The following is a 26562-nucleotide window of genomic DNA, read 5'->3' on the forward strand; positions in this document are numbered from 1 at the left end:
AAGTCCAGTCTTTTTCAACAAAGGGTGTTTGACCAATTAGACATCTATAAGCAAAATAATAAACCTCAATCAATACATGCAAGGTGTACATTGGTTTGATCAGGAAAGGCGGGACAACTCAAAGAGTAGGATAGGGTAGGGGTAGGTTCCAGGTCACAGAAAATTTTTCAAAGATTTTCTGATTGGCAATTAATTAAAAGACTTATCATCTAAGGACCTGGAATCAGTAGGAAGGAATGTCTGGGTTAAGATAAGGGGTTGTGGAGACCAAGGTTTTATTATGCAGATGAAGCCTCCAGGTAGCAGGCTTCAGAGCTCTTATAAGATCTAAAAAGGTGCCAGACTCTTACTTAATTCTCTCATGCATCAGGGGAAAGACCTAGAAATGAATGGGGATTATCTGCAGAATGTAGATTTTTCTCAACAAGAGACAGCTTTGCAGGGCCATTTCAAAACATGTCAAAGAAATATATTTTGGGATAAAATATTTTTATTTCTTTCAGGGTCTGCTGTTTGTCATGTGATGCTATACTAGAGTCAGGCTGGAATTTGGTTGTCTTATTGCTACAAAAAGTCTGTCTTGAAGATCTTAAGATCTTTCTTTTAATGTTAATGCTGGTCAGCTGTGTCTAAATTCCAAAGGGAGGAGGGTGTAATAAGGCATGTCCAACCCTCACTTCCCATCATGGCCTGAACTAGTTTTTCAGGTTAACTTTGAAATGCCTTGGTTAAGAGGATGGGTCTATTCAGTTGGTTGGGAGTCTTAGAATTTTATTTTTTGTTTACAAATGCAATATATTATAGAAGTAGGTATAAAATTATTCAGTGATGTAATTATAGGAATCTATTTAAAGGGACCTGCTTTATAATTAATTTCTGGAAGATAGATGTAGGGAATCCAGCCTTATGGTGAATATGCCTAGAACAGTGTCTCCTGGAGTGGGTTCCTTGACACAAGTGAACTAAAATACACTGAACAATTTCTAGTACATTCAGATAAGCAGTAGAGCTTGGTCTTTAAAAGCTAGGATCTGTGATGAGAAAGGCATAGCTTTGTACCCATACCCCACTATTTACTGGCCTTGTGACTTGTGACAAGTAAACTGCTTGAAACTTTCCTTTCTTCTTCTGTAAAATAGAGATGTTGAGAGCATTTACCTCCTAGTGTTCTCTGATTAAATGAAATAATGCATTCAACATGCTACGCCAGAGATAACACACAATATGTTGACTATAATTATTCTGATGAAATTCACCACCGACCCTCTTAGAGTGTTAGAGTGTGGAATAGCATATTAAAGACTGAGAAGTCCTGTTGAAAACAAAACAAAACAAAACAAGTTTCACGTTGCAGTGAACTTGCTAGTCTCAATTAATATCCTGAGGACCTGGGAAGTAAGCCTCTTCAGTTTACATGTAAATGTGGTTGGGGGTAGGAGGGGCTATTTTCTGCTCTGGATGACTTATTTCTATCACTACTCTAGGCAATCTTCTTTCACAATTTTGGGGAAGTAAAATGAGTTCCAGAGCATTTTTTTTAATGGAATTAAGACTTAAATTCGAATTGCCTGGCTCTTCCTTCTGGGTGTATTATTTTTAAATCATCTGGCTTCTCTCTCTCACTTGACCTGAATATTGACATCGATGAATAAACTGAGAAGAAAGTTGTGAAAAGTACATTTGTGCTTGATATGGTTTGGCTCTGTGTCCTCACCCAAATTCCATCTTGAATTGTAATCCCCAGGTGTTGAGGGAGAGACCTGGTGGGAAGCAATTGGATCATGGAGGCAGTTTCCCCAATGGCGTTCTCGTGATAGTGAGTGAGTTCTCACGATATCTGATGGTTTTATAAGGGGCTTCCCTGCTTCGCTCTCTCCTCTCTGCTGCCACAATGTGAAGAAGTTCCTTGCTTCCACTTTGCCTTCTGCCATGATTTTAAGTTTCCTGAGGCCTCACCAGCTGTGTGGAACTGTCAGTCAATTAAGCCTCTTTCTTTTGTAAGTTACCTAGTCTTGGGTATTTCTTTATAGCAGTGTGAAAACGGACTAATACAGTGCTCTTTTAAGTAGCATAACTGAAGAGGAGATGAGATAATCTTTCAGAGTGAATAAAACGTTCTGTACTTCATAAAACCCAAGCTGTCATTTAAGTCAGCCCCTGGGGAGTGGTAATAAATGACTCTTCTCAGAGGATTTCTGTGGGAGCAGTGTGAGGAGGCCTCAGCCTTCCTTATGTAGGTCCATTGGTTTAGAGCCACATTCTTTTCTCATGGTGTCACTGAAGTTTTTGAGGTCCAGAAGCTCCCTTTGCACTCTCTGCATCTTGTGAACTTTCAGTCTGTCTCTAGATTTAGGGCAAGAAACCTGTGGTGGTGAGGGCAGGTGGCAGTGTTGACCTGAGAGACAGCTAGGATTTCTTGTTAATCTGGTTATGGTTATCATTTATGTGTTAACTAGCTCTCGTGAGTGTTTGCCCCCAAGGCCTGCAGAAGACAGGTAATGTCTCTTCTCATATACCTGTGTGGGGCACTCCCTCAGACTCACAGAGGATGAATGGGCACATGTTATGAAATGTTCTGTTTCTGCCTCCTACTTCAAGCAAAGCCTGCTTTTCATCACTGACCTCTGTGCTATGTAGTCGTAGTTTTTTGTAGTCACTGATGAACATCTTCAATATGCTCCAAACATTCTGAACTCCTTTCTAATTCCTGAAGAACCCCTACTAATCCCTAGGTTGAGAAGTCAGAGGTTCTAATTGATTTGCTATGACCTGTTTGCTGCCTTAAGGTTTGTGTTCCCTAGAAATGATATTTCATTTTCTATGTACTTCCCCCCAAAACAAATGTTGTAAGTTTTGACATGGGAAAGCTTTAGCTGTTCAAACACACACACCTTGCTGATGTTCAAATCCACAGACTGTACCACACACCAGTGTTTACAGAGTCCTTGACAGGTCTGAAAAAACATTACCATATTTATCATTTCCATTGGTAGAACAGAATAATGGCAAATGATATACATGTAGTCCTCCACAATTAACCAAATACTTTCGCATCTGTAATTATTATTCACAAAGCCTAATTCTCAAAGTGTTTTATTTTCTTTAAAATTATATTTTATTACATTCTTACAAATATAGCCTGGACCCTGGTTTACATAACATGGTGTTGACAGTGTAGGAAAAACAAATGGTGCTTTGAGGGAATGGAATTACAATTGGTTACACAAAGAAAATGAAGATTGTAATATTTTGACAAGTGACAACCCAGACCAAGGCAGGGTAGAGTTGGAAGTGTACTAGATTGCGAGTGCAGTACCTGGATTCTAATTCCAAGTCTACTACCTACTAGTGGTGGGACTTTGGGAAACGTCATTGAATTTCCTCTTAATTAGATCCATGTTTTCCGGGTTCACCAAGACCTGAGAAGCACCTGGAGTGCCTGTTAAAAAGAAAAAAAAAAAAGCATACCCCTCAGCCCAGCCCTGCTGGATTAACTGGAATCTCAAGAGTAGGAATCTGCAAAAAATACAAACATTCACTCACACACTCACAGAGAGGCACCCTGGGTGATTCTTTTGAACAAACAATTTTGGGAAACAATTTGAAAATGTCAAAAGTCTTCCTAGTTGCTAGGAACTGTATGCTATGATTAGCCCTTAGATGGGCAGAATCTGAAGATAAAATGTATTAATTATTTATACTTTGATTTTGTAGTTTTATAATTACTCTATTTTTTTGAAAAGTTACAGAATTTAGTGCTATAATTTGTGTTTTATGAATTTAAAAATTCTTGAGATTTCTCTTTTCCCTCTGACTTATTGGCTCCTAGTGTTATGTTGAGGATAAATGAGGTCAGTATGTAAAATTTGTTTTTATTATTGCTGTTAGTAGAAAAAGTACCACTGACTAGACCCATCTTTTATTAATTTGATATATCTGTTTCTATGGCTTTGTTCCTATTAGTGAAAGCTCAAATAAACAGAACACAATTATTTCTTCATTAGTTTATTGATTTATTCAAAAGGTTTGAGTGCCTATTATGTACAGAGGATTCTACTGTGTTATGTGGTAAGGAATATTAAAATGTTTAAAGAGCCTTTTCTTTCTCTTTTTTTTTACATGAAAACCTCCCATTTAGTAATATTTTTAAATAAATAAAATATTTTATTGATCTTACCAATATGTCAATGCATTAGGAAATTAACAATATGTGTTGGATACATTTATTCAGCATAGACTATAGAGCATGCATGACACATGATACATGATACACATAGCAGAGAACTCTTAGAAATAAATCTAGACGTCCGTGGTAATCTATGCCCCACAAACTAATAGCTATGAGTTTAAGGTTCTCTTCCTAGTGTCTTCATTTTCTCCATGGTGAATTGCTGTATTAGACACAAGTTATACCAATGTTCCAGTCTCTGGGTTCAAATCCAAGCAGTTGTACAACTTATGTAGTGAAAACTTGGTTGTGGCAAAAAGCAATGGCAAATGATATACATGTAGTCCTTCACAATTAATAAAATACTTTCACATCTATAATTTCATTTTTTTCCCATAGTAATCCTCTGATACAGGCAGGGGAGATCCTGTGAGATGTCCAGAGAAGCGAAGCTGGTGGGGCCAGGACTGCAAACCAGGCCTCTGGCTTTCTGTCTGGTACCCTTTCCCTTTCTCCCAAGATGCCTACATGATTCTACAACTGAGGGGCATGGCCCCTCACTACGTGTCTTTATAGTGGGGCTTGTATTGTAGCAAAGATCTGGGAAGAATAATTTGAGTGAATTCTCTTAGACATTTATGTTGGCACCTATTTCAAACTCTCATGATCTTACAGTTCTCCCAGCCTCTTGTAGCGTTTGTTTCTTTCTTTTTTCTTTTTTTTAAAAATATTTTAAGTTCTAGAGTACATGAGCACAACATGCAGGTTTGTTACATAGGAATACATGCACCATGTTGGTTTGCTGCACCCATCAACTCGTCATTTACATTAGGTATTTCTCCCAACGCTATCCCTCCCCCAGCCCCCCACCTCCCAACAGGCCCCAGTGTGTGATATTCCCCTCCCTGTGTCCATGTGTTCTCATTATTCAATTCCCACTTATGAGTGAGAACATGCAGTGTTTGGTTTTCTGTCCTTGTGATAGTTTGCTGAGAATGATGGTTTCCAGCTTCAACTATGTCCCTGCAAAGGACATGAACTCATCCTTTTTTATGACTGGATAGTATTCCATGGTGTATATGTGCCATATTTTCTTTTTCCAGTCTATTATTGATAGACATTTGGGTTGGTTCCAAGTCTTTGCTATTGTGAATAGTGCCACAATAAACATACATGTGCATGTGTCTGTATAGTAGTATGATTTATAATCCTTTGTGTACATATCCAGTAATAGGATTGCTGGGTCAAATGGTATTTCTAGTTCTAGATCCTTGAGGAATTGCCATACTGTCTTCCACAGTGGTTGAACTAATTTACACTCCCACCAACAGTGTAAAAGCGTTCCTATTTCTCCACATCCTCTCCAGCATCTGTTGTTTCCTGACTTTTTAATGATTGCCATTCTAACTGGCGTAAGATGGTATCTCACTGTGGTTTTGATTTGCATTTCTCTGATGACGAGCATTTTTTCATGTGTCTTTTGGCTGCATAAATGTCTTCTTTTGACAAGTGTCTGTTCATATCCTTTGCCCACTTTTTGTTGGGGTTGTTTGTTTTTATCTTGTAAATTTAAGTTCTTTGTATATTCTAGATATTAGCCCTTTGTCAGATGGGTACATTGCAAAAATTTTCTCCCATTCTGTAGGTTGCCTGTTCACTCTGATGATAGTTTCTTTTGCTGTGCAGAAGCTCTTTAGTTTAATTAGATCCCATTTGTCAATTTTGGCTTTTGTTGCCATTGCTTTTTGTGTTTTAGACATGGAGTCTTCGCCCATGCCTATGTATTGAATGGTATTGCCTAGGTTTTCTTCTAGGGTTTTTATGGTTTTAGGTCTTACATTTAAGTCTTTAATCCATCTTAAATTTTTGTGTAAGGTGTAAGGAAGGTATCCACTTTCAGCTTTCTACATATGGCTAGCCAGTTTTCCCAGTACCATTTATTAAATAGGAAATTCTTTCCCTATGCTCATTTTTGTCAGGCTTGTCAAAGATCAGATGGTTGTAGATGTGCGGTGTTATTTCTGAGGCCTCTGTTCTGTTCCATGGGTCTATATATTTGTTTTGGTACCAGTACCATGCTGTTTTGGTTACTGTAGCCTTGTAGTATAGTTTGAAGTCAGGTGGCGTGATGCCTCCAGTTTTGTTCTTTTGGATTAGGATTGCCTTGGCAATGTGGGCTCTTTTTTGGTTACATATGAACTTTAAAGTAGTTTTTTCCAATTCTGTGAAGAAAGTCGTTGGTAGCTTGATGGGGATAGCATTGAATTTATAAATTACTTTGGGCAGTATGGCCTTTTTCATGATATTGATTCTTCCTACCCATGAGCATAAAATGTTCTTCCATTTGTTTGTGTCCTCTTTTATTTCCTTGAGCAGTGATTTGTAGTTCTCCTTGAAAAGGTCCTTCGCATCCTTTCTAAGTTGGATTCCTAGGTATTTTATACTCTTTGTAGTAATTGTGAATGGGAGTTCACTCATGATTTGGCTCTCTGTTTGTCTATTATTGGGGAATAGGAATGCTTGTGATTTTTGCACATTGATTTTTTTATCCTGAGAGTTTGCTGAAGTTGCTTGTCAGCTTAAAGAGAATTTGGGCTGAGATGATGGGATTTTCTAAATATACAGTCATGTCATCTGCAAACACAGACAATTTGACGTCCATTTTTCCTAATTGAATACCCTTTATTTCTTCCTCTTGCCTGATTGCCCTGGTCAGAACTTCCAATACTATGTTGAATAGGAGTGGTGAGAGAGGGCATCCTTGTCTTGTTCCAGTTTTCAAAGGGAATGCTTCCTGTTTTTGCCCATTCATTATGATATTGACTGCAGGTTTCTCATAAGTAACTTTTATTATTTTGAGATATGGTCTATCAATACCTAGTTTATTGAGAGTTTTTAGCAAAGGGTGTTGAATTTTGTCAAAGGCCTTTTCTGCATCTATTGAGCTAATCATGTGGTTTTTGTCGTTGGTTCTGTTTATGTGATGGATTATGTTTATTGATTTTTGTATGTTGAATCAGTCTTGCATCTCAGGGATGAAGCCAACTCGATCATGGTGGATAAGCTTTTTGATGTGCTGCTGGATCTGGTTTGCCAGTATTTTATTGAGGATTTTTGCATCGATGTTCATCAGGGATATTGGCCTAAAGTTCTCTTTTTTTGTTGTGTCTCTGCCAGGTTTTGGTATCAGGATGATGCTGGCCTCATAAAATGTGTTAGGGAGGATTCTCTCTTTTTCTATTGATTGGAGTAGTTTCAGAAGGAATGGTACCAGCTCCTCTTTGTACCTCCGGTAGAATTTGGTTGTGAATCTGTCTGGTCCTGGACTCTTTTTGGTTGGTAGGCTATTAATTATTGCCTCAATTTCAGAACCTGTTATTGGCCTATTCAGAGATTCGACTTCTTCCTGGTTTAGTCTTGGGAGGGGGTATGTGTCCAGGAATTTATCCATTTCTTCCAGATTTTCTATTTTATTTGCATAGAGGTGTTTATAGTATTCTCTAATGGTAGTTTGTATTTCTGTGGAATCGGTGGTGATATCCCCTTTATCATTTTTTATTGTGTCTATTTGATTCTTCTCTCTTTTCTTCTTTATCAGTCTGGCTAGCAGTCTATCTATTTTGTTAATCTTTTCAAAAAAACCATTTCCTGGATTCATTACTTTTTGAAGAGTTTTTTGTGTCTCTATCTCCTTCAGTTCTGCTCTGATCTTAGTTATTTCTTGTTTTCTGCTAACTTTTGAATTTGTTTGCTCTTGCTTCGCTAGCTCTTTTAATTGTGATGTTAGGGTGTCGATTTTAGATCTTTCTTGCTTTCTCTTGTGGGCATTTAGTGTATAAACTTCTGTATAAACACTGCTTTAGCTGTGTCTCAGAGATTCTGGTACATTGTGTCTTTGTTCTCATTGGTTTCAAATAACTCATTTATTTCTCCCTTAATTTTGTTATTTACCTGGTAGTCATTCAGGAGAAGGTTGTTCAGTTTCCATGTAGTTGTGGGATTTTGAGTGAGTTTCTTCATCCTGAGTTCTAATTTGATTGGACTGTGGTCCGAGAGACTGTTTGTTATGATTTCCATTCTTCTGCATTTGCTGAGAAGTGTTTTACTTCCAATTATGTGGTCAATTTAAAAATAAGTGTGATGTGGTGCTGAGAAGAATGTGTATTCTGTTGATTTGGGGTGGAGAGTTCTGTAGATGTCTATTAGGTCTGCTTGGTCCAGAGCTGAGTTCAAGTTCTGAATATCCTTGTTAATTTTCTTTCTCGTTGCTATGTCTAATAATGACAGTGGGGTGTTACTGTCTCCCACTTTTTTTGTGTGGGAGTCTAAGTCTCTTTGTAGGTCTCTAAGAACTTGCTTTATGAATCTGGGTACTCCTGTATTGGGTGTATATACAATTAGGATAGTTAGCTCTTCTTGTTGCATTGATCCCTTTACCATTATGTAATGGGCTTCTTTTCTTTGTCTCTTTTGATCTTTGTTGGCTTCAAGTCTGTTTTATCAGAGATCAGGATTGCAAACCCAGATTTTTTTTTCTTTCTTTCTTCCCATTTGCTTGGTAGATCTTCCTCCATCCCTTTATTTTGAGCCTATGTGTGACTTTGCACATGAGATGGATCTCCCAAATACAGCACACTGATGGGTCTTGACTCTTTATCCAATTTGCCAGTCTGTGTATTTTAATTGGGGCATTTAGTCCATTTACATTTAAGGTTAATATTGTTATGTGTGAATTTGATCCTGTCATTGTGATGTTAGCTGGTTCTTCGCCCATTAATTGTTGCAGTTTCTTCCTAGCATTGATGGTCTTTACCATTTGACATGTTTTTGCAGTGACTGGTACCAGTTCTTCCTTTCCATGTTTAGTGCTTCCTTCAGGAGCTCTTGTAAGGCAGGCCTGGTAGTGACAAAGTCTCTCAGCATTTGCTTGTCTGTAAAGGATTTTATTTCTCCTTCGCTTATGAAGCTTAGTTGGCTGCATATGAAATTTTGGGTTGAAAATTCTTTTCTTCAAGAATGTTGAATATTGGCACCCACTCTCTTCTGGCTTGTAGGGTTTCTGCAGAGAGATCCGCTGTTAGTCTGACGGGCTTCCCTTTGTGGGTAACTTGACCTTTCTTTCTGGCTGCCCTTAACATTTTTTCCTTCATTTCAACCTTGGTGAATCTGATAATTTGGGGTTGCTCTTCTCGAGGAGTATCTTTGGGGTATTCTCTGTATTTCCTGAATTTGAAAGTTGGCCTGTCTTGCTAGGTTGGAGATATTCTCCTGGATGATATCCTGAAGAGTGTTTTCTAACTTGGTTCCATTCTCCCTGTCACTTTCAGGTACAACAATCAAATGTAGATTTGATCTTTTCACATAGTTCCATATTTCTTGGAGGTTTTGTTTGTTTCTTTTCACTCTTTTTTCTCTAATCTTGTCTTCTTGCTTTATTTCATTAATTTGATCCTCAATCACTGACATCCTTTCTTCCACTCAATTGAATTGACTGTTGAAGCTTGTGCATGTATCACAAAGTTCTTGTGCTGTGGTTTTCAGCTCCATCAGGTCATTTAAGCTCTTCTCTATGCTGGTTATTCTAGTTAGCCATTTGCCTAACCGTTTTTCAAGGTTTTTAGCTTCCTTGCAATGGGTTAGACCATGCTCCTTTAGCTTGGAGAAGTTTGTTATTACTAATCTTCTGAAGCCTACTCCTGTCAACTCATCAGACTCATTCTCTGTCCAGTTTTGTTCCTTTGCTGGCAAGGAATTGTGTTCCTTTGGAAAAGAAGAGGTATTCTGGTTTTTGGAGTTTTTAGCCTTTCTGCTCTGGTTTTTCCCCATCTTAGTGGTTTTATCTACCTTTGGTCTTTGATGTTGGTGACCTATGGATGGGGTTTTGATGTGGATGTCCTTTCTGTTGATGTTGATGCTATTCCTTTCTGTTTGTTAATTTTCCTTCTGACAGACAGGCCCCTCAGCTACAGGTCTGATGGAGTTTGCTGGAGGTCCACTCCAGACCTTGTTTGCCTGGGTATCACCAGGAGGCTGCAGAAGAGCAAATATTGCTGCCTGATTCTTCCTCAGGAAGCTTTGTCCCAGAGGGACACCCGCCTGTATGAGGTGTTTGTTGGCCCCTACTGGGAGGTGTCTCCCAGTCAGTCTACACAGGCTCAGGGACCCACTTGAGGAGGCAGTATGTCCGTTAATGGATCTCAAATGCTGTTCTGGGAAAACCACTGCTCTCTTCAGAGTTGTCAGGCAGGGATGTTTAAGTCTGTAGAAGCTGTCTGCTGCCTTTTGTTCAGATATGCCCTGCCTCCAGAGGTGGAATCTAGAGAGGCAGTAGGCCTTGTTGAGCTGCGGTGGGCTCTGCCCAGTTCGAGCTTCCCTGCTTCTTTGTTTACACTGTGAGCATAGAACTACCTACTCAAGCCTCAGCAATGGCAGTGACCCTCCCCCCCGCCAAGCTTTAGCATCCAAGGTTGATCTCAGACTGCTGTGCTAGCAGTTAGCAAGGCTTCGTGTCTATGAGACCTGCTGAGCCAGGCAGGGGAGGCAATCTCCTGGCCTGCTGGTTGCAAAGACCATGGGAAAACCACAGTATGTGGACAAGAGTGCACGGTTCTTCTGGGTACAGTCACTCACGACTTCCCTTGTCTAGGAAAATGAAATCTCCTGCCTGCTTGCACTTCCTGGGTGAGGCGACGCCCTGCCCTGCTTCTGCTCACCCTCTGTAGGCTGCATCCACTGTCCAACCAGTCCCAGTGAGATGAACCAGGTACTTCAGTTGGAAATGCAGAAATCACCTGTCTTCTGCGTCAATCTTGCTGGGAGCTGTAGACCTGAGCTGTTCCTATTCAGCCATCCAGGAAGCACCAACCCTCTTGTAGCTTTAATTCAATTTACTCTCCAAAGTGGAATTAGTATTTTCTGACTCTAGAACATAGTCCCTGAGTAAAAGGATGTTAACCCATCATTTTGTTCAATGCTTACAATAAACACATTTATTAAGTCATATTAAGTCATTACTTTTAATGATAAAACAGAATGGAGAAAGCCCAGCACAAAAGCAATAATATGTTAGAATTCCCCTCTGTTCCCCATTCACCCCAGTGATTCTGTCATTTTCTAAAGGCAGAGTGGCCCAAGCCTCCTCACACTTGGTCAAGAGAGAGAGACCAAGGAAACTAACCTGACTTGATGAAACGAATTTCATCCTCTGGTGTCATCCAGAGCATCAAAGGCAAGCTGTGTGTGGTGTCTGTCAGTAATTAGTGGTGAGGTTTCCCAAGAAGGGATCAGGTTCCCAAGTAGATATTGAATACTGGGGCATCAGAGTTGGTAGGTGGCCATCACCTAGAACAGGAGAGGACCCCAGGTACAGGATTAGGGTACCAAACAAGGTCCTACAGGCACCAAGAAATCCAGTGAGGTTTGTCACCCAGATTTAGCAAATAAAAATGAAAAGTGCCTAGTTAAATTTGAATTTCAGGTAAACAGAGAACAAATTTTTAGTGTATGTCCCATGCAATATATATGGAATTCAAATTTATTTGGACATCCTGTATTTATGTGGCAAAGCTAACAGGGTCAAAAAATTTCAGAACCTTTATAGGATTTTGAAATTGAAACAACGTTTCAATTTTTCCTGCTTCCATGTAAGACCTTTTAGTTTTCACTATCATCTTCTAGGTCATTATGCTGAAGTCTCTGGTCGTAGGTAAGACCCAAGGAGTCCATTTCCAAAATGATAATATCTGTAATTTTAGTTCTAATTTACATAATTAAATTTTACACTTATATAGATCCTTTCCACATTAGTATATGGTGGGTGGTTTCTTTTTGAACATAAAAAGGTATTTTATGGATAAAGAGTAAAAAGTGTCTTTCTCTTCAGATAGTTCATTTTTCATAGTTTACCAGTGTTCATGTCTTATAATCAGTTTGTGGAGAAGACAATTTACAAAATGAAGTGTGAATATCTATAGGAACTCTTTATTATCTATACAATAGACTTTATTTTAAACAGAAAACCAGTAATTAAAAATTATTTCTGCTTGTGTTGGTTGTCCTTGGGAAGTATTTTGTTTAAATGAGATAAAATATTGAAAGTATACAGTTTGGTCTCTTTCTTCCCACCCAGGTCCTGCACCCTTCTTAATTTTCTCCCACGGAAATAGTATCTTTAGGATTGACACGGAAGGAACCAATTATGAGCCATTGGTGGTGGATGCTGGTGTCTCAGTGATCATGGATTTTCATTATAAAGAGAAAACAATCTATTGGGTGGATTTAGAAAGACTACTTTTGCAAAGAGTTTTTCTGAATGGGTCAAGGCAAGAGGTAAAATACCATTACCTGCAGTGTTTGAGCTGTTTTTGTACAGGCTGACAAATATAATATATTGAATTCTTAATGTATAGATAAATGAAAATTATATTACAATTCAAATGTGTGTCTGCCAAATATAGGCGTTTATTTAATCTACATATGTGGTAGTATATTATTGAGTAAGTTCACACATTGATATTCAGAAGCCCCAAAATGAGAAAGTGAAGATATGAATGTAATTTTGAAAATATCTGAGTTTATTAAATCAGAACACCATTTTATGAAGATAGATTATTTGCATGATTATTTCTTGCTATTTGTAAGGTACCCCAGTAGTTCTCAGGTGGGGGGCAGTTTTTTCCTGAGAGAGCAATTGGCAGTGTCTGGAAACATTTTTGGTTGTCACAAGCGGATGAGGTAGGAGGGTGGAGACGATAAAGGCATCTAGTGGGGAAAGGCCTGGGATGCTGCAAAACATCTCACACTGTGCAGAACAGCCCCAGAATAAAGAATTATCCAGCCCGGAATGTCATTAGTGCTGAAGTTGAGAGACCCTGTTTTATCTGTATAAAATCTCCATCATGGGTGTTGGCACCTGACATGTAGAAAGAAAACTTTTCTTCTTTTTATTCTCACAGTGGTTGCACTCTGGAAAAAAATAATATAGCAGATGACAGATACAAGGTACTTTACTTCAAGTACATACAAAAGATCCTTAATCTTTCTATTTAGCTGGTAGAACCCTTACATGAGTCCCAGGAGGAATGTTTCTCTCAATTCGGTGATGGATTACAAAGATCATGTGCCTAGAGAAACTTTAAGAGTTGATTTCTCAATACAAAGTGCACAATTTTTTTTTTGTTTTTTAGCCAAATCTTTCTCTTTCCAATTATTCCTAAAAGCTTCAATTAGGTGCTAATCTGTTTTATCACATCTCCAATACTTGCTAATCTCACTTTTAACAAGGATGGCTACTCATTATCCTCCAGACATGTGGTAGTATAGTTTCAAACTCTTGAGTCTAAGAATCTGAAGGGTTTCCTATCAAGAACATGGAAAAACTTAAAATAGTTGTGAATTTATGTCAAGTCATTAGGAAAGGATCAGCCTGATGCCTAAAATTCCATCCCTATATTCCTTCCTTTGGGTTAAAACATTGCTTATAAAGGACAACTGTTAAAATGCAAACAATTTGCCTGGGTGAACTAGTTTATGAATGTATTAGGTTGGTGCAAAGGTAATTGCGGTTTTGGCCATTATTTTCAATGGTAAAATAAGTTGGCTAGATTTATTTACATGAGATGTAGAAATAGCACAGGCTCATGAGATTATGCAATTTCAGCCCAACTCTGATTTCAATGATGTCACCTGGGTAGCTGGATGTCGGCCATGGTGGACTATTTACACCATGAAAATCTTCAACAGTTCAAATTGGGGCTTCTGCCCACCTGGCAACCTCCATTCCCCAAGAAGACCAGCTTACCTGCCCTTGGCTGAAATTAAGAGATGAAAAGTTTTGGTTGGGCATTTTTATCATGAAAGAGCTGGGAATACAGCCCAAGGCGCATAAAAAGACGCCCTGCTACTCTCATGTCACAGTGTGAGGGCATGAAGGACTGTGGAAAGGAAGAAGGCCTATTGGAGGAAGAGGGCCAGAAGAATAAAGGCCATAATGAGAAATTCATCAAGTTCATGTCTGTAAGCTCAAACTCCAAGGAAATCTTGCAAAGCTTGGAATTGAGTTCAGTTGAAGATCTGGAAAGTTCCATTAGCAAATGGAATGGAATAAGCTGTCTTTACGGTTGCAGCAAAATTTCACTATTACTGTAGTTGAAATGATTAATACATGATGGTTGGCTGCCTAGTTTAAATAGTGTGTAGGATAATTTTTAGTTTCAAAGCTATGATATAAATACTATTTCCAGAAATATTTACTTAGGGGTCGCAGGAGGTTTAATAATGCTGCATCAAAACAAAGACACCATATCTGTGACTACTTTATTATTTAAACAATTTTGGAAATGCATAAAGATGACAAGTTCTTGAAAGAATAGACTTTTTATATATAACAATTAAAATAATTTTGTTGTGAATGGGGAAATATTAATAACAATTTTAAAATTTGATTTTGCAGAGAGTATGTAATATAGAGAAAAATGTTTCTGGAATGGCAATAAATTGGATAAATGAAGAAGTTATTTGGTCAAATCAACAGGAAGGAATCATTACAGTAACAGATATGAAAGGAAATAATTCCCACGTTCTTTTAAGTGCTTTAAAATATCCTGCAAATATAGCAGTTGATCCAGTAGAAAGGTAAATTCTGCTGTATTCAGACATTGAAATATATTTACAAATCTAGTGAAGATTGATAGAATTATAACATTTTAAATTCAAAGGGGTCCTCTCACTGAGACCAAAGCTCTCTTTGTAGCACACAGGCACCATTTTCTATAGGACAATTGCCTGCATTTCAACTGAGACAGGATCCCTTCATAAATATTCCTAACTATCATGGTTTTCTGCTATAGAGACATAATTCCCCTTCTAACTTGAAATTGCTTGTAATGTTACAATAGGGCAGTGTTTGCTTGTTGAATACATTTTCATTCAAAAAAGTCAAACTTGCCCTGTGCAGGAGCTGCTGAAACATTGAGAGAGGTGGCCATTTAAGGCACTATACGTTCATTTTTGGGTCTATGTAATGTGTTTTCCCTCAGGTTTATATTTTGGTCTTCAGAGGTGGCTGGCAGCCTTTACAGAGCAGATCTTGATGGTGTGGAAGTGAAGTCTCTGTTAGAGACATCAGAGAAAATAACGGCTGTGTCATTGGATGTGCTTGATAAGCGGCTGTTTTGGATTCAGTACAGCAGAGAAGGAAGCAATTCTCTTATTTGCTCCTGTGATTATGATGGAGGTTCTGTCCGTGTTAGTAAACATCCAACACAGTAAGTTTTACTCTTGGTATAAAATAAAACAGTTGTCGTTTGAAGTCCACAAGATAAATTAATTTTTTTTTCTTTTTTTTTTTAAATTTATTTATTATTATTATACTTTAAGTTGTAGGGTACATGTGCATAACGTGCAGGTTTGTTACATATGTATACTTGTGCCATGTTGGTCTACTGCACCCATCAACTCGTCATTTACATCAGGTATAACTCCCAATGCAATCCCTCCCCCCTCCCCCCTCCCCATGATAGGCCCCGGTGTGTGATGTTCCCCTTCCTGAGTCCAAGTGATCTCATTGTTCAGTTCCCACCTATGAGTGAGAACATGCGGTGTTTGGTTTTCTGTTCTTGTGATAGTTTGCTAAGAATGATGGTTTCCAGCTGCATCCATGTCCCTACAAAGGACGCAAACTCATCCTTTTTTATGGCTGCATAGTATTCCATGGTGTATATGTGCCACATTTTCTTAATCCAATCTGTCACTGATGGACATTTGGGTTGATTCCAAGTCTTTACTATTGTGAATAGTGCTGCAATAAACATACGTGTGCATGTGTCTTTATAGCAGCATAATTTATAATCCTTTGGGTATATCCCCAGTAATGGGATGGCTGGGTCATATGGTACATCTAGTTCTAGATCCTTGAGGAATCGCCATACTGTTTTCCATAATGGTTGAACTAGTTTACAATCCCACCAACAGTGTAAAAGTGTTCCTATTTCTCCACATCCTCTCCAGCACCTGTTGTTTCCTGACTTTTTAATGATTGCCATTCTAACTGGTGTGAGATGGTATCTCATTGTGGTTTTGATTTGCATTTCTCTGATGGCCAGTGATGATGAGCATTTTTTCATATGTCTGTTGGCTGTATGAATGTCTTCTTTTGAGAAATGTCTGTTCATATCCTTTGCCCACTTTTTGATGGGGTTGTTTATTTTTTTCTTGTAAATTTGTTTGAGTTCTTTGTAGGTTCTGGATATTAGCCCTTTGTCAGATGAGTAGATTGCAAAAATTTTCTCCCATTCTGTAGGTTGCCTGTTCACTCTGATGGTAGTTTCTTTTGCTGTGCAGAAGCTCTTTAGTTTAATTAGATCCCATTTGTCAATTTTAGCTTTTGCTGCCGTTGCTTTTGGTGTTTTAGACATGAAGTCTTTGCCCATGTCTATGTCCTGAATGGTACTTCCTAGGTTTTCCTCTAGGATTTTTATGGTATTAGGTCTAACATTTAAGTCTCTAATCCATCTTGAATTAATTTTCGTATAAGGAGTAAGGAAAGGATCCAGTTTCAGCTTTCTACTTATGGCTAGCCAATTTTCCCAGCACCATTTATTAAATAGGGAATCCTTTCCCCATTTCTTGTTTCTCTCAGGTTTGTCAAAGATCAGATGGCTGTAGATGTGTGGTATTATTTCTGAGGACTCTGTTCTGTTCCATTGGTCTATATCTCTGTTTTGGTACCAGTACCATGCTGTTTTGGTTACTGTAGCCTTGTAGTATAGTTTGAAGTCAGGTAGCGTGATGCCTCCAGCTTTGTTCTTTTGACTTAGGATTGTCTTGGAGATGCGGGCTCTTTTTTGGTTCCATATGAACTTTAAAGCAGTTTTTTCCAATTCTGTGAAGAAACTCATTGGTAGCTTGATGGGGATGGCATTGAATCTATAAATTACCTTGGGCAGTATGGCCATTTTCACGATATTGATTCTTCCTATCCATGAGCATGGTATGTTCTTCCATTTGTTTGTGTCCTCTTTTATTTCACTGAGCAGTGGTTTGTAGTTCTCCTTGAAGAGGTCCTTTACATCCCTTGTAAGTTGGATTCCTAGGTATTTTATTCTCTTTGAAGCAATTGTGAATGGAAGTTCATTCATGATTTGGCTCTCTGTTTGTCTGTTATTGGTGTATAAGAATGCTTGTGATTTTTGCACATTAATTTTGTACCCTGAGACTTTGCTGAAGTTGCTTATCAGCTTAAGGAGATTTTGGGCTGAGACAATGGGGTTTTCTAAATATACAATCATGTCATCTGCAAACAGGGACAATTTGACTTCTTCTTTTCCTAACTGAATACCCCTGATTTCTTTCTCTTGCCTAATTGCCCTAGCCAGAACTTCCAACACTATGTTGAATAGGAGTGGTGAGAGAGGGCATCCCTGTCTTGTGCCAGTTTTCAAAGGGAATTTTTCCAGTTTTTGCCCATTCAGTATGATATTGGCTGTGGGTTTGTCATAAATAGCTCTTATTATTTTGAGGTACGTTCCATCAATACCGAATTTATTGAGCGTTTTTAGCATGAAGGGCTGTTGAATTTTGTCAAAAGCCTTTTCTGCATCTATTGAGATAATCATGTGGTTCTTGTCTTTGGTTCTGTTTATATGCTGGATTATGTTTATTGATTTGCGAATGTTGAACCAGCCTTGCATCCCAGGGATGAAGCCCACTTGATCATGGTGGATAAGCTTTTTGATGTGTTGTTGAATCCGGTTTGCCAGTATTTTATTGAGGATTTTTGCATCGATGTTCATCAGGGATATTGGTCTAAAATTCTCTTTTTTTGTTGTGTCTCTGCCAGGCTTTGGTATCAGGATGATGTTGGCCTCATAAAATGAGTTAGGGAGGATTCCCTCTTTTTCTATTGATTGGAATAGTTTCAGAAGGAATGGTACCAACTCCTCCTTATACCTCTGGTAGAATTCAGCTGTGAATCCATCTGGTCCTGGACTTTTTTTGGTTGGTAGGCTATTAATTATTGCCTCAATTTCAGAGCCTACTATTGGTCTATTCAGGGATTCAACTTCTTCCTGGTTTAGTCTTGGAAGAGTGTAAGTGTCCAGGAAATTATCCATTTCTTCTAGGTTTTCCAGTTTATTTGCATAGAGGTGTTTATAGTATTCTCTGATGGTAGTTTGTATTTCTGTGGGGTCGGTGGTGATATCCCCTTTATCATTTTTAATTGCGTCGATTTGATTCTTCTCTCTTTTCTTCTTTATTAGTCTTGCTAGTGGTCTGTCAATTTTGTTGATCTTTTCAAAAAACCAACTCCTGGATTCATTGATTTTTTGGAGGGTTTTTTGTGTCTCTATCTCCTTCAGTTCTGCTCTGATCTTAGTTATTTCTTGCCTTCTGCTAGCTTTCGAATGTGTTTGCTCTTGCTTCTCTAGTTCTTTTAATTGCGATGTTAGAGTGTCAATTTTTGATCTTTCCTGCTTTCTCTTGTGGGCATTTAGTGCTATAAATTTCCCTCTACACACTGCTTTAAATGTGTCCCAGAGATTCTGGTATGTTGTATCTTTGTTCTCATTGGTTTCAAAGAACATCTTTATTTCTGCCTTCATTTCGTTATGTACCCAGTAGTCATTCAGGAGCAGATTGTTCAGTTTCCATGTAGTTGAGCGGTTTTGATTGAGTTTCTTAGTCCTGAGTTCTAGTTTGATTGCACTGTGGTATGAGAGACAGTTTGTTATAATTTCTGTTCTTGTACATTTGCTGAGGAGTGCTTTACTTCCAATTATATGGTCAATTTTGGAGTAAGTACGATGTGGTGCTGAGAAGAATGTATATTCTGTTGATTTGGGGTGGAGAGTTCTATAGATGTCTATTAGGTCTGCTTGCTGCAGAGATGAGTTCAATTCCTGGATATCCTTGTTAACTTTCTGTCTCGTTGATCTGTCTAATGTTGACAATGGAGTGTTGAAGTCTCCCATTATTATTGTATGGGAGTCTAAGTCTCTTTGTAAGTCTCTAAGGACTTGCTTTATGAATCTGGGTGCTCCTGTATTGGGTGCATATATATTTAGGATAGTTAGCTCTTCCTGTTGAATTGATCCCTTTACCATTATGTAATGGCCTTCTTTGTCTCTTTTGATCTTTGATGGTTTAAAGTCTGTTTTATCAGAGACTAGGATTGCAACCCCCGCTTTTTTTTGTTCTCCATTTGCTTGGTAAATCTTCCTCCATCCCTTTATTTTGAGCCTATGTATGTCTCTGCGTGTGAGATGGGTCTCCTGAATACAGCAGACTGATGGGTCTTGACTCTTTATCCAGTTTGCCAGTCCGTGTCTTTTCACTGGAGTATTTAGTCCATTTACATTTAAGGTTAAGATTGTTATGTGTGAACTTGATCCTGCCATTATGATATTAACTGGTTATTTTGCTCGTTAGTTGATGCAGTTTCTTCCTAGCCTCGATGGTCTTTACATTTTGGCATGTTTTTGAGATGGCTGGTACCGGTTGTTCCTTTCCATGTTGAGTGCTTCCTTCAGGGTCTCTTGTAAGGCAGGCCTAGTGGTGACAAAATCTCTAAGCATTTGCTTATCTGTAAAGGATTTTATTTCTCCTTCACTTATGAAACTTAGTTTGGCTGGATATGAAATTCTGGGTTGAAAATTCTTTTCTTTAAGAATGTTGAATATTGGCCCCCACTCTCTTCTGGCTTGTAGAGTTTCTGCCGAGAGATCTGCTGTGAGTCTGATGGGCTTCCCTTTGTGGGTAACCCGACCTTTCTCTCTGGCTGCCCTTAAGATTTTTTCCTTCATTTCAACTTTGGTGAATCTGGCAATTATGTGTCTTGGAGTTGCTCTTCTCGAGGAGTATCTTTGTGGCGTTCTCTGTATTTCCTGGATTTGAATGTTGGCCTGCCCTACTAGGTTGGGGAAGTTCTCCTGGATGATATCCTGAAGAGTGTTTTCCAACTTGGTTCCATTTTCCCCCTCACTTTCAGGCACCCCAATCAGACGTAGATTTGGTCTTTTTACATAATCCCATACTTCTTGCAGGCTTTGTTCATTTCTTTTTCTTCTTTTTTCTTTTGGTTTCTCTTCTCGCTTCATTTCATTCATTTGATCCTCAATCGCTGATACTCTTTCTTCCAGTTGATCGAGTCGGTTACTGAAGCTTGTGCATTTGTCACGTATTTCTCGTGTCATGGTTTTCATCTCTTTCATTTCGTTTATGACCTTCTCTGCATTAATTACTCTAGCCATCAATTCTTCCACTTTTTTTTCAAGATTTTTAGTTTCTTTGCGCTGGGTACGTAATTCCTCCTTTAGCTCTGAGAAATTTGATGGACTGAAGCCTTCTTCTCTCATCTCGTCAAAGTCATTCTCCGTCCAGCTTTGATCCGTTGCTGGCGATGAGCTGCGCTCTTTTGCCGGGGGAGATGTGCTCTTATTTTTTGAATTTCCAGCTTTTCTGCCCTGCTTTTTCCCCATCTTTGTGGTTTTATCTGCCTCTAGTCTTTGATGATGGTGATGTACTGATGGGGTTTTGGTGTAGGTGTCCTTCCTGTTTGATAGTTTTCCTTCTAACAGTCAGGACCCTCAGCTGTAGGTCTGTTGGAGATTGCTTGAGGTCCACTCCAGACCCTGTTTGCCTGGGTATCAGCAGCAGAGGCTGCAGAAGATAGAATATTTCTGAACAGCGAGTGTACCTGTCTGATTCTTGCTTTGGAAGCTTCCTCTCAGGGGTGTACTCCACCCTGTGAGGTGTGGGGTGTCAGACTGCCCCTAGTGGGGGATGTCTCCCAGTTAGGCTACTCAGGGGTCAGGGACCCACTTGAGCAGGCAGTCTGTCCCTTCTCAGATCTCAACCTCCGTGTTGGGAGATCCACTGCTCTCTTCAAAGCTGTCAGACAGAGTCGTTTGCGTCTGCAGAGCTTTCTGCTGCTTTTTTGTTGTTGTTGTTGTTGTGTAGCTGTGCCCTGTCCCCAGAGGTGGAGTCTACAGAGACAGGCAGGTTTCCTTGAGCTGCTGTGAGCTCCACCCAGTTGGAGCTTCCCAGCAGCTTTGTTTACCTACTTAAGCCTCAGCAATGGCGGGCGCCCCTCCCCCAGCCTCGCTGCTGCCTTGCCGGTAGATCACAGACTGCTGTGCTAGCAATGAGGGAGGCTCTGTGGGCGTGGGACCCTCCCGGCCAGGTGTGGGATATGATCTCCTGGTGTGCCTGTTTGCTTAAAGTGCAATATTGGGGTGGGAGTTACCCAATTTTCCAGGTGTTGTGTGTCTCAGTTCCCCTGGCTAGGAAAAGGGATTCCCTTCCCCCTTGCGCTTCCCAGGTGAGGCGATGCCTCGCCCTGCTTCAGCTCTGGCTGGTCGGGCTGCAGCAGCTGACCAGCACCGATCGTCCGGCACTCCCCAGTGAGATGAACCCAGTACCTCAGTTGAAAATGCAGAAATCACCGGTCTTCTGTGTCGCTCGCGCTGGGAGTTGGAGACTGGAGCTGTTCCTATTCGGCCATCTTGCTCCGCCCCCGATAAATTAATTTTACTTTTGTCAACAGAACTGGTATAGTAGTTTAGGCCATAGATTTTGAATCCAAAAGACTTGAGTTCAAGCTCCAGATTGAACTCATCTGTTAGATGAGTGACTTTGAGTAGGTTCTATAACTTCTCTTATCCTCAGTTTCCTTTAATGTGAGGATAATCATAGCATCTCTCTCTTGGGATTATTGTGAAGGGAAAGTAAATGAATACAAACAAAAATAATTAACAGAGTATTTGGCACATAATAAGTTCTCACATGTTGATCATAGTTATTCTTTTTGGAATTATTATGTTATATATATTTTTATATTTCATTGGTTTGCTATCATGCCAGCAACTGACTTTCCAGCTTTGTGGCAAAAGGCAGAAATTAGTCATGTGAAATTGATGTCACTAGAAACCCATTCTTACCCGGTTCCTATGTTCTTCCCCATTTTCATCACACTTATTGGATGACTAAAAGATTAATGAGATAATGGATCTGGAGCTAGAAATTATATCTTATTAGCTCAGAGTATGATGACATAAATAAAATTTTAAACTTAATATACTTTTCTAAACGTAAATGAGAAACAATGGAAAAGGTAGGTAGTTAAAACTTAGACAATAAATTGAAATGAAGCAAAACTCTAATAAGCCAAGGAACAAATGTTCTATTGTTCTTTTTTCTTTTGTGGTTGCTTTTTAGGCACAATTTGTTTGCAATGTCCCTTTTTGGTGACCATGTCTTCTATTCAACATGGAAAACGAGGACAATTTGGATAGCCAACAAACACACTGGAAAGGATATGGTTAGAATTAACCTCCATCCATCATTTGTACCACCTGGTGAACTGAAAGTAGTGCATCCACTTGCACAGCCCAAGGCAGAAGATGATGCTTGGGAGCGTGGTGAGTCATCATTGACCTTGTGCGGGGCCTGACACATAGTTCCCACCCATTTACCTGCTTGAGCCAGACAATGAGGGCTTGTAGGGGGAAAAATATTTTTTTCTTCAACCCTCATATATTCTTAGTTATAATAGACCCCTGTAAGAAAAGGCAGATTAACAAGAGAAAAACAAATAGAAGTCCAGCAATGGTGGCTCACACTTGTAATCTCTGCACTTTGGAAGGCTGAGGTGGGAGGATTGCTTGAGGCCAGGAGTTTGAGACCAGCCTGGACAACACAGCAAGACTCTGTCTCAAAAAAAGAAAGGAAGGAAGGAAGGAAGGAAGGAAGGAAGGAAGAAAGAATAACAAATAGAAAAGGATTAGCATGCACATTTGTATATACATGGGAGAAACCTGGGGAATTAGTAGCTCTCAAAGAGGTGGCTTTAAATGGCAGCTTATGTAGTATCTTTAATAAAGAACAGTAAATTTTTAGAGAAGTGACAAGACAGAGGAAAAGGACTTTGAGTTTCTATGGGCAGCAAGTTGGGGGAAGGCAAATAAATGGCAGCTAAATGCTAGTTAATAAAGCTTGTTGGCTGGGCATGGTGTCTCACGCCTGTAATCCCAGCACTTTGGGAGGCCGAGGCAGGTAGATCACAAGGTCAGGAGATGGAGACCATCCTGGCTAACATGGTGAAACCCCATCTCTACTAAAAATACAAAAAAATTAGCTGGGTGTGGTGGTGGGCGCCTGTAGTCCCAGCTACTTGGGAGGCAGGAGAATGGCGTGAACCCAGGAGGTGGAGCTTTCCGTGAGCCAAGATTGCACCACTGCACTCCAGCCTGGGCAACAGAGCAAGCCTCTGTCTCAAAAAATAATAAATAAATAAATAAATAAATAAAATAAAATAAAAAATAAAGCTTGTTAATGTAGATACCTCCGCAGCCATTGCGAGGCCATAAGGATCTAAAGTTGTCTTCAGTGGTTAACTTTTGTGATTCCTGGTAGAGAGGGGGTACCTATTGTCTTTGTAAATCTGTGTCTTGCATTTAGGCAAATAGAGATAGCTTTTCTGTATCTATTTCTTTTTACTTGTTTGAAGCTCAACAATCTTTCCTATTTTGGAGTGGCATATTCTGGGACCTACAGGGCCATCTCTGATTTTTCCCACTGTCGCACCCCCAATTTCTAATCCAACACCAAATCCATTCCATTCTACCTTCTAAATACTTTTCAAATGTCCACTTCTCTTCTCTACTGCCACTGCCATAGTCTAAACAGACAGGCACTTTTTGTTTCGCCTACTACAGTAGTCGCTCAACTGATCCTTCTGTTTTCTGAATCTGATCCATTCATTCTCCTACACAAAATCTGTCAAAAGCTTTTCTTTGCACTTAGGTTGAAGTTCAGCATTTTACCAGTCTCGTCAATATTTGACCAACCTGCTCTAGTGATCTCTGCCCTCACTAGAATTTAATGCAAGTCTTGCTATAACTCCTCAAACATGCTAATCTCCTTCATTCCTTTAGGGTTTTGCAGCCACTCTTCCTTGGCTTAGACTTCTCTTCAGTTCTGAGCTTAAATGTCATGTCCTCAGATAGGTCTTCTCTGATAAACCAATCAAAATAGGCCCCCTCACCTCTTACTTTTTTCATAGTACACCTTTCATTGAACCCATCACGAGGTGTAACTACATACACATTTGCTTTCTTTGGATTCTCTCTCCCATTTGATTGTAAGTGCCATACAGGTAGAAACCATGTATATTTTGTTTGCTTTTTTTAGCCACCATATATACAGTAGGTATTTATAAATAAATTTTAGATGGTAAATATTAGTGAAAAGAATAAGTGATTGACTGAATCTAGTCACAGTCCCAAATTTCCACCTGTAAATGTGGTCTTCTCTGTTTGAATTTTTTTTTTAATCTGTAAGATATTATTTATTAAGATCTTAAGCCTCACCCCTGAACTCAAATGAGATGGGATAAGGAGTAAGGAAAGAGGTTACAGGAGGCAGAAAACAAAGCCTAGCTCTTCCAAGCTCACCACCTAGCCAAGGTCCTCGAATTCCTGAGGGAACCCAGGGCTGGAGGCTGGGCTGCAGGAAGGCAGCATTCCTGGGAGGTTCCAAGTTCTGGACAGGGGTACAGAGCTGTTGCATGTGTGGGGGCTGGGGTAAGGGAAAGGCTCCAGAGCTACTTTCGTTCACATCTTCAACTATTCTCTCTTCCACTTGCACGTTCATCTCACCATTCCTGACCCAGCCAGCCCCTTATCACTGAGTACTGCTGCTGCTGCTGGTCCTCTCCTCCCCAAATCCACCTGCCCACTGGCATCTAGCTCCTCCTCCAGCCACACCCACACTCACTCATCCCCTTCCTCACAATGACTGCACCCAAAAGACACTGTACTGGGGAACCCGGCTTGGTCACTCAGATGTTAACTAAAGGCCCAAGGGAATGTGCTGGACAAGGTCCCCCCACCCCCAAGACCAAGGACCCTAGGTTTTCCTTGCCCTGGAGGGAGCCAGACACGGGAACAGGGGAGAGGGTGGAGATGGGGTAACCAGTCCACAGGTCTGCAATCCTCAAAAACAAAACAAAACAAAACAAAAAAACAACCCTACAGACAACTCTCAGAACTAGCAAATAAGGGCCCAAAGCCATTTCCAACCATCCCCACTCATTTTTTTCTCCAGACAATGGTCCAGCCATCTTCCACTATATCCTCTTCCTTAATAGTCTGAGCGTCTGGATCAGAGGGTTCAGGCTGGGAGCAGACCCCATCTGTGGCAGCCCCATCATTCGGAGCTATGACCTCCATGTCTTCCACACTGTCCACATCATCTTCATCCTCATCAGTCTCTCTAGCTGTTTTAAGTGCAGTGGCTGTGACCTTGCGTTTTCTTTGAGTGATGCGAGAGGCCATCTCCCTCAGAGCAGCCCCGTCGCCCCTCTGGAAGTGGTGGAACATGGTCTGCAGTTGCTGGCTCACCTGGGGCAGACTCCCGTCTTCCACAATTGTATCAAACTCGTTGGTCAACAGCTCTCCAGGGAAGTCTTCCACCTCATCTAGCTCCAAGTCAGCATTGCGCGTTAAGTAATCCTCCACTGCACGCCCCAGCCACTTGGCCTTCTCCTGGCTGTGCACACCCCCGAAGCCATTCTCCACAGCGATCTGCAAGGCCGGCCAGGCCTCCAGGGCCGCACAGACCTCAGCCCGGAAAAGAGCTCGCGCCATCTTCTGCAGCGCCCGCCATTATCCGGCCCCGGTCCCTGAATTCTTTACCATGTAATTGTTTTTAAAAAGTTTTTAGGCCTGTAATCCCAGCATTTTGGGAGGCCGAGGCAGACAGATCGCTTGAGGTCAGGAGTTCGAGACCAGTCTGGCCAACATGGCAAAACCCTGTCTCTACAAAAAATACAAAAATTAGCCGGGCATGGTGGCGCATGCCTGTAGTCCCAGCTATTTGGGAGGCTGAAGCAGGAGGATCGCTTGAACCCAGGACATGGAGGCTGCAGTGAGCCAAGATCGCTCCACTGCACTCCAGACTGGGTGACAGAGTGAGACTCTGTCTCAAATTAAAATAAATAAAAAAAAAATTTGTTAGGCTTTTGTGAAATACCACAAGGAGCCTACAGAAAAAAAAAGTCAGGTTTAAAAAATTTGTTATGATCGTTAGGCTGCTCAATGTACCTCGTAAATGATGTGCCACAAACATCTCGCCTTTATGTAAAAGTTTTATTTCAAGAAGGTTTTAAAATAGATTTAATGTTAGCCTTAAATAGCTCTCTGAAGTGCAGAAATAGAGATAGAATTGTTTATATCTTCTACTTTCTTTCTTTCTTTCTTCTTTTTTTTTTTTTGAGATGGAGTCTTACTCTGTCACCCAGGCTGGAGTGCAGTGGTGCGATCTCACTTTAATTCACAAAGCTAGAGTTGTGGGAAACAGCTCAACTGTGGGTTCTAGCACCACATTAAATAGCAACA

At 40.0% G+C, this 26562-nt stretch overlaps 1 protein-coding gene and 1 pseudogene across 5 annotated transcripts in view; one reads left to right on the plus strand and one right to left on the minus strand.

Moving 5' to 3' along the window:
- The window catches only part of EGF (epidermal growth factor), a 107774-nt gene that overhangs the window by 14877 nt on the left and 66335 nt on the right, over positions 1 to 26562 (plus strand). For all 4 annotated transcript variants that reach the window (XM_025385388.1, XM_025385385.1, XM_025385386.1 and 1 more), the window contains exons 2-5: positions 12297 to 12496; positions 14619 to 14800; positions 15205 to 15432; positions 22382 to 22584. In XM_025385388.1, the coding sequence (XP_025241173.1) occupies positions 12297 to 12496; positions 14619 to 14800; positions 15205 to 15432; positions 22382 to 22584 (813 nt within the window). The remainder of the gene's footprint in view (positions 1 to 12296; positions 12497 to 14618; positions 14801 to 15204; positions 15433 to 22381; positions 22585 to 26562) is intronic.
- LOC112624612 lies at positions 24486 to 25831 on the minus strand (annotated as a pseudogene). Its single transcript, XR_003119439.1, has one exon. The product of XR_003119439.1 is annotated as a pre-rRNA-processing protein TSR2 homolog pseudogene (transcript).

Source organism: Theropithecus gelada, chromosome 5 (genome assembly GCF_003255815.1).
Source record: "Theropithecus gelada isolate Dixy chromosome 5, Tgel_1.0, whole genome shotgun sequence".
NCBI lineage: Eukaryota > Metazoa > Chordata > Mammalia > Primates > Cercopithecidae > Theropithecus > Theropithecus gelada.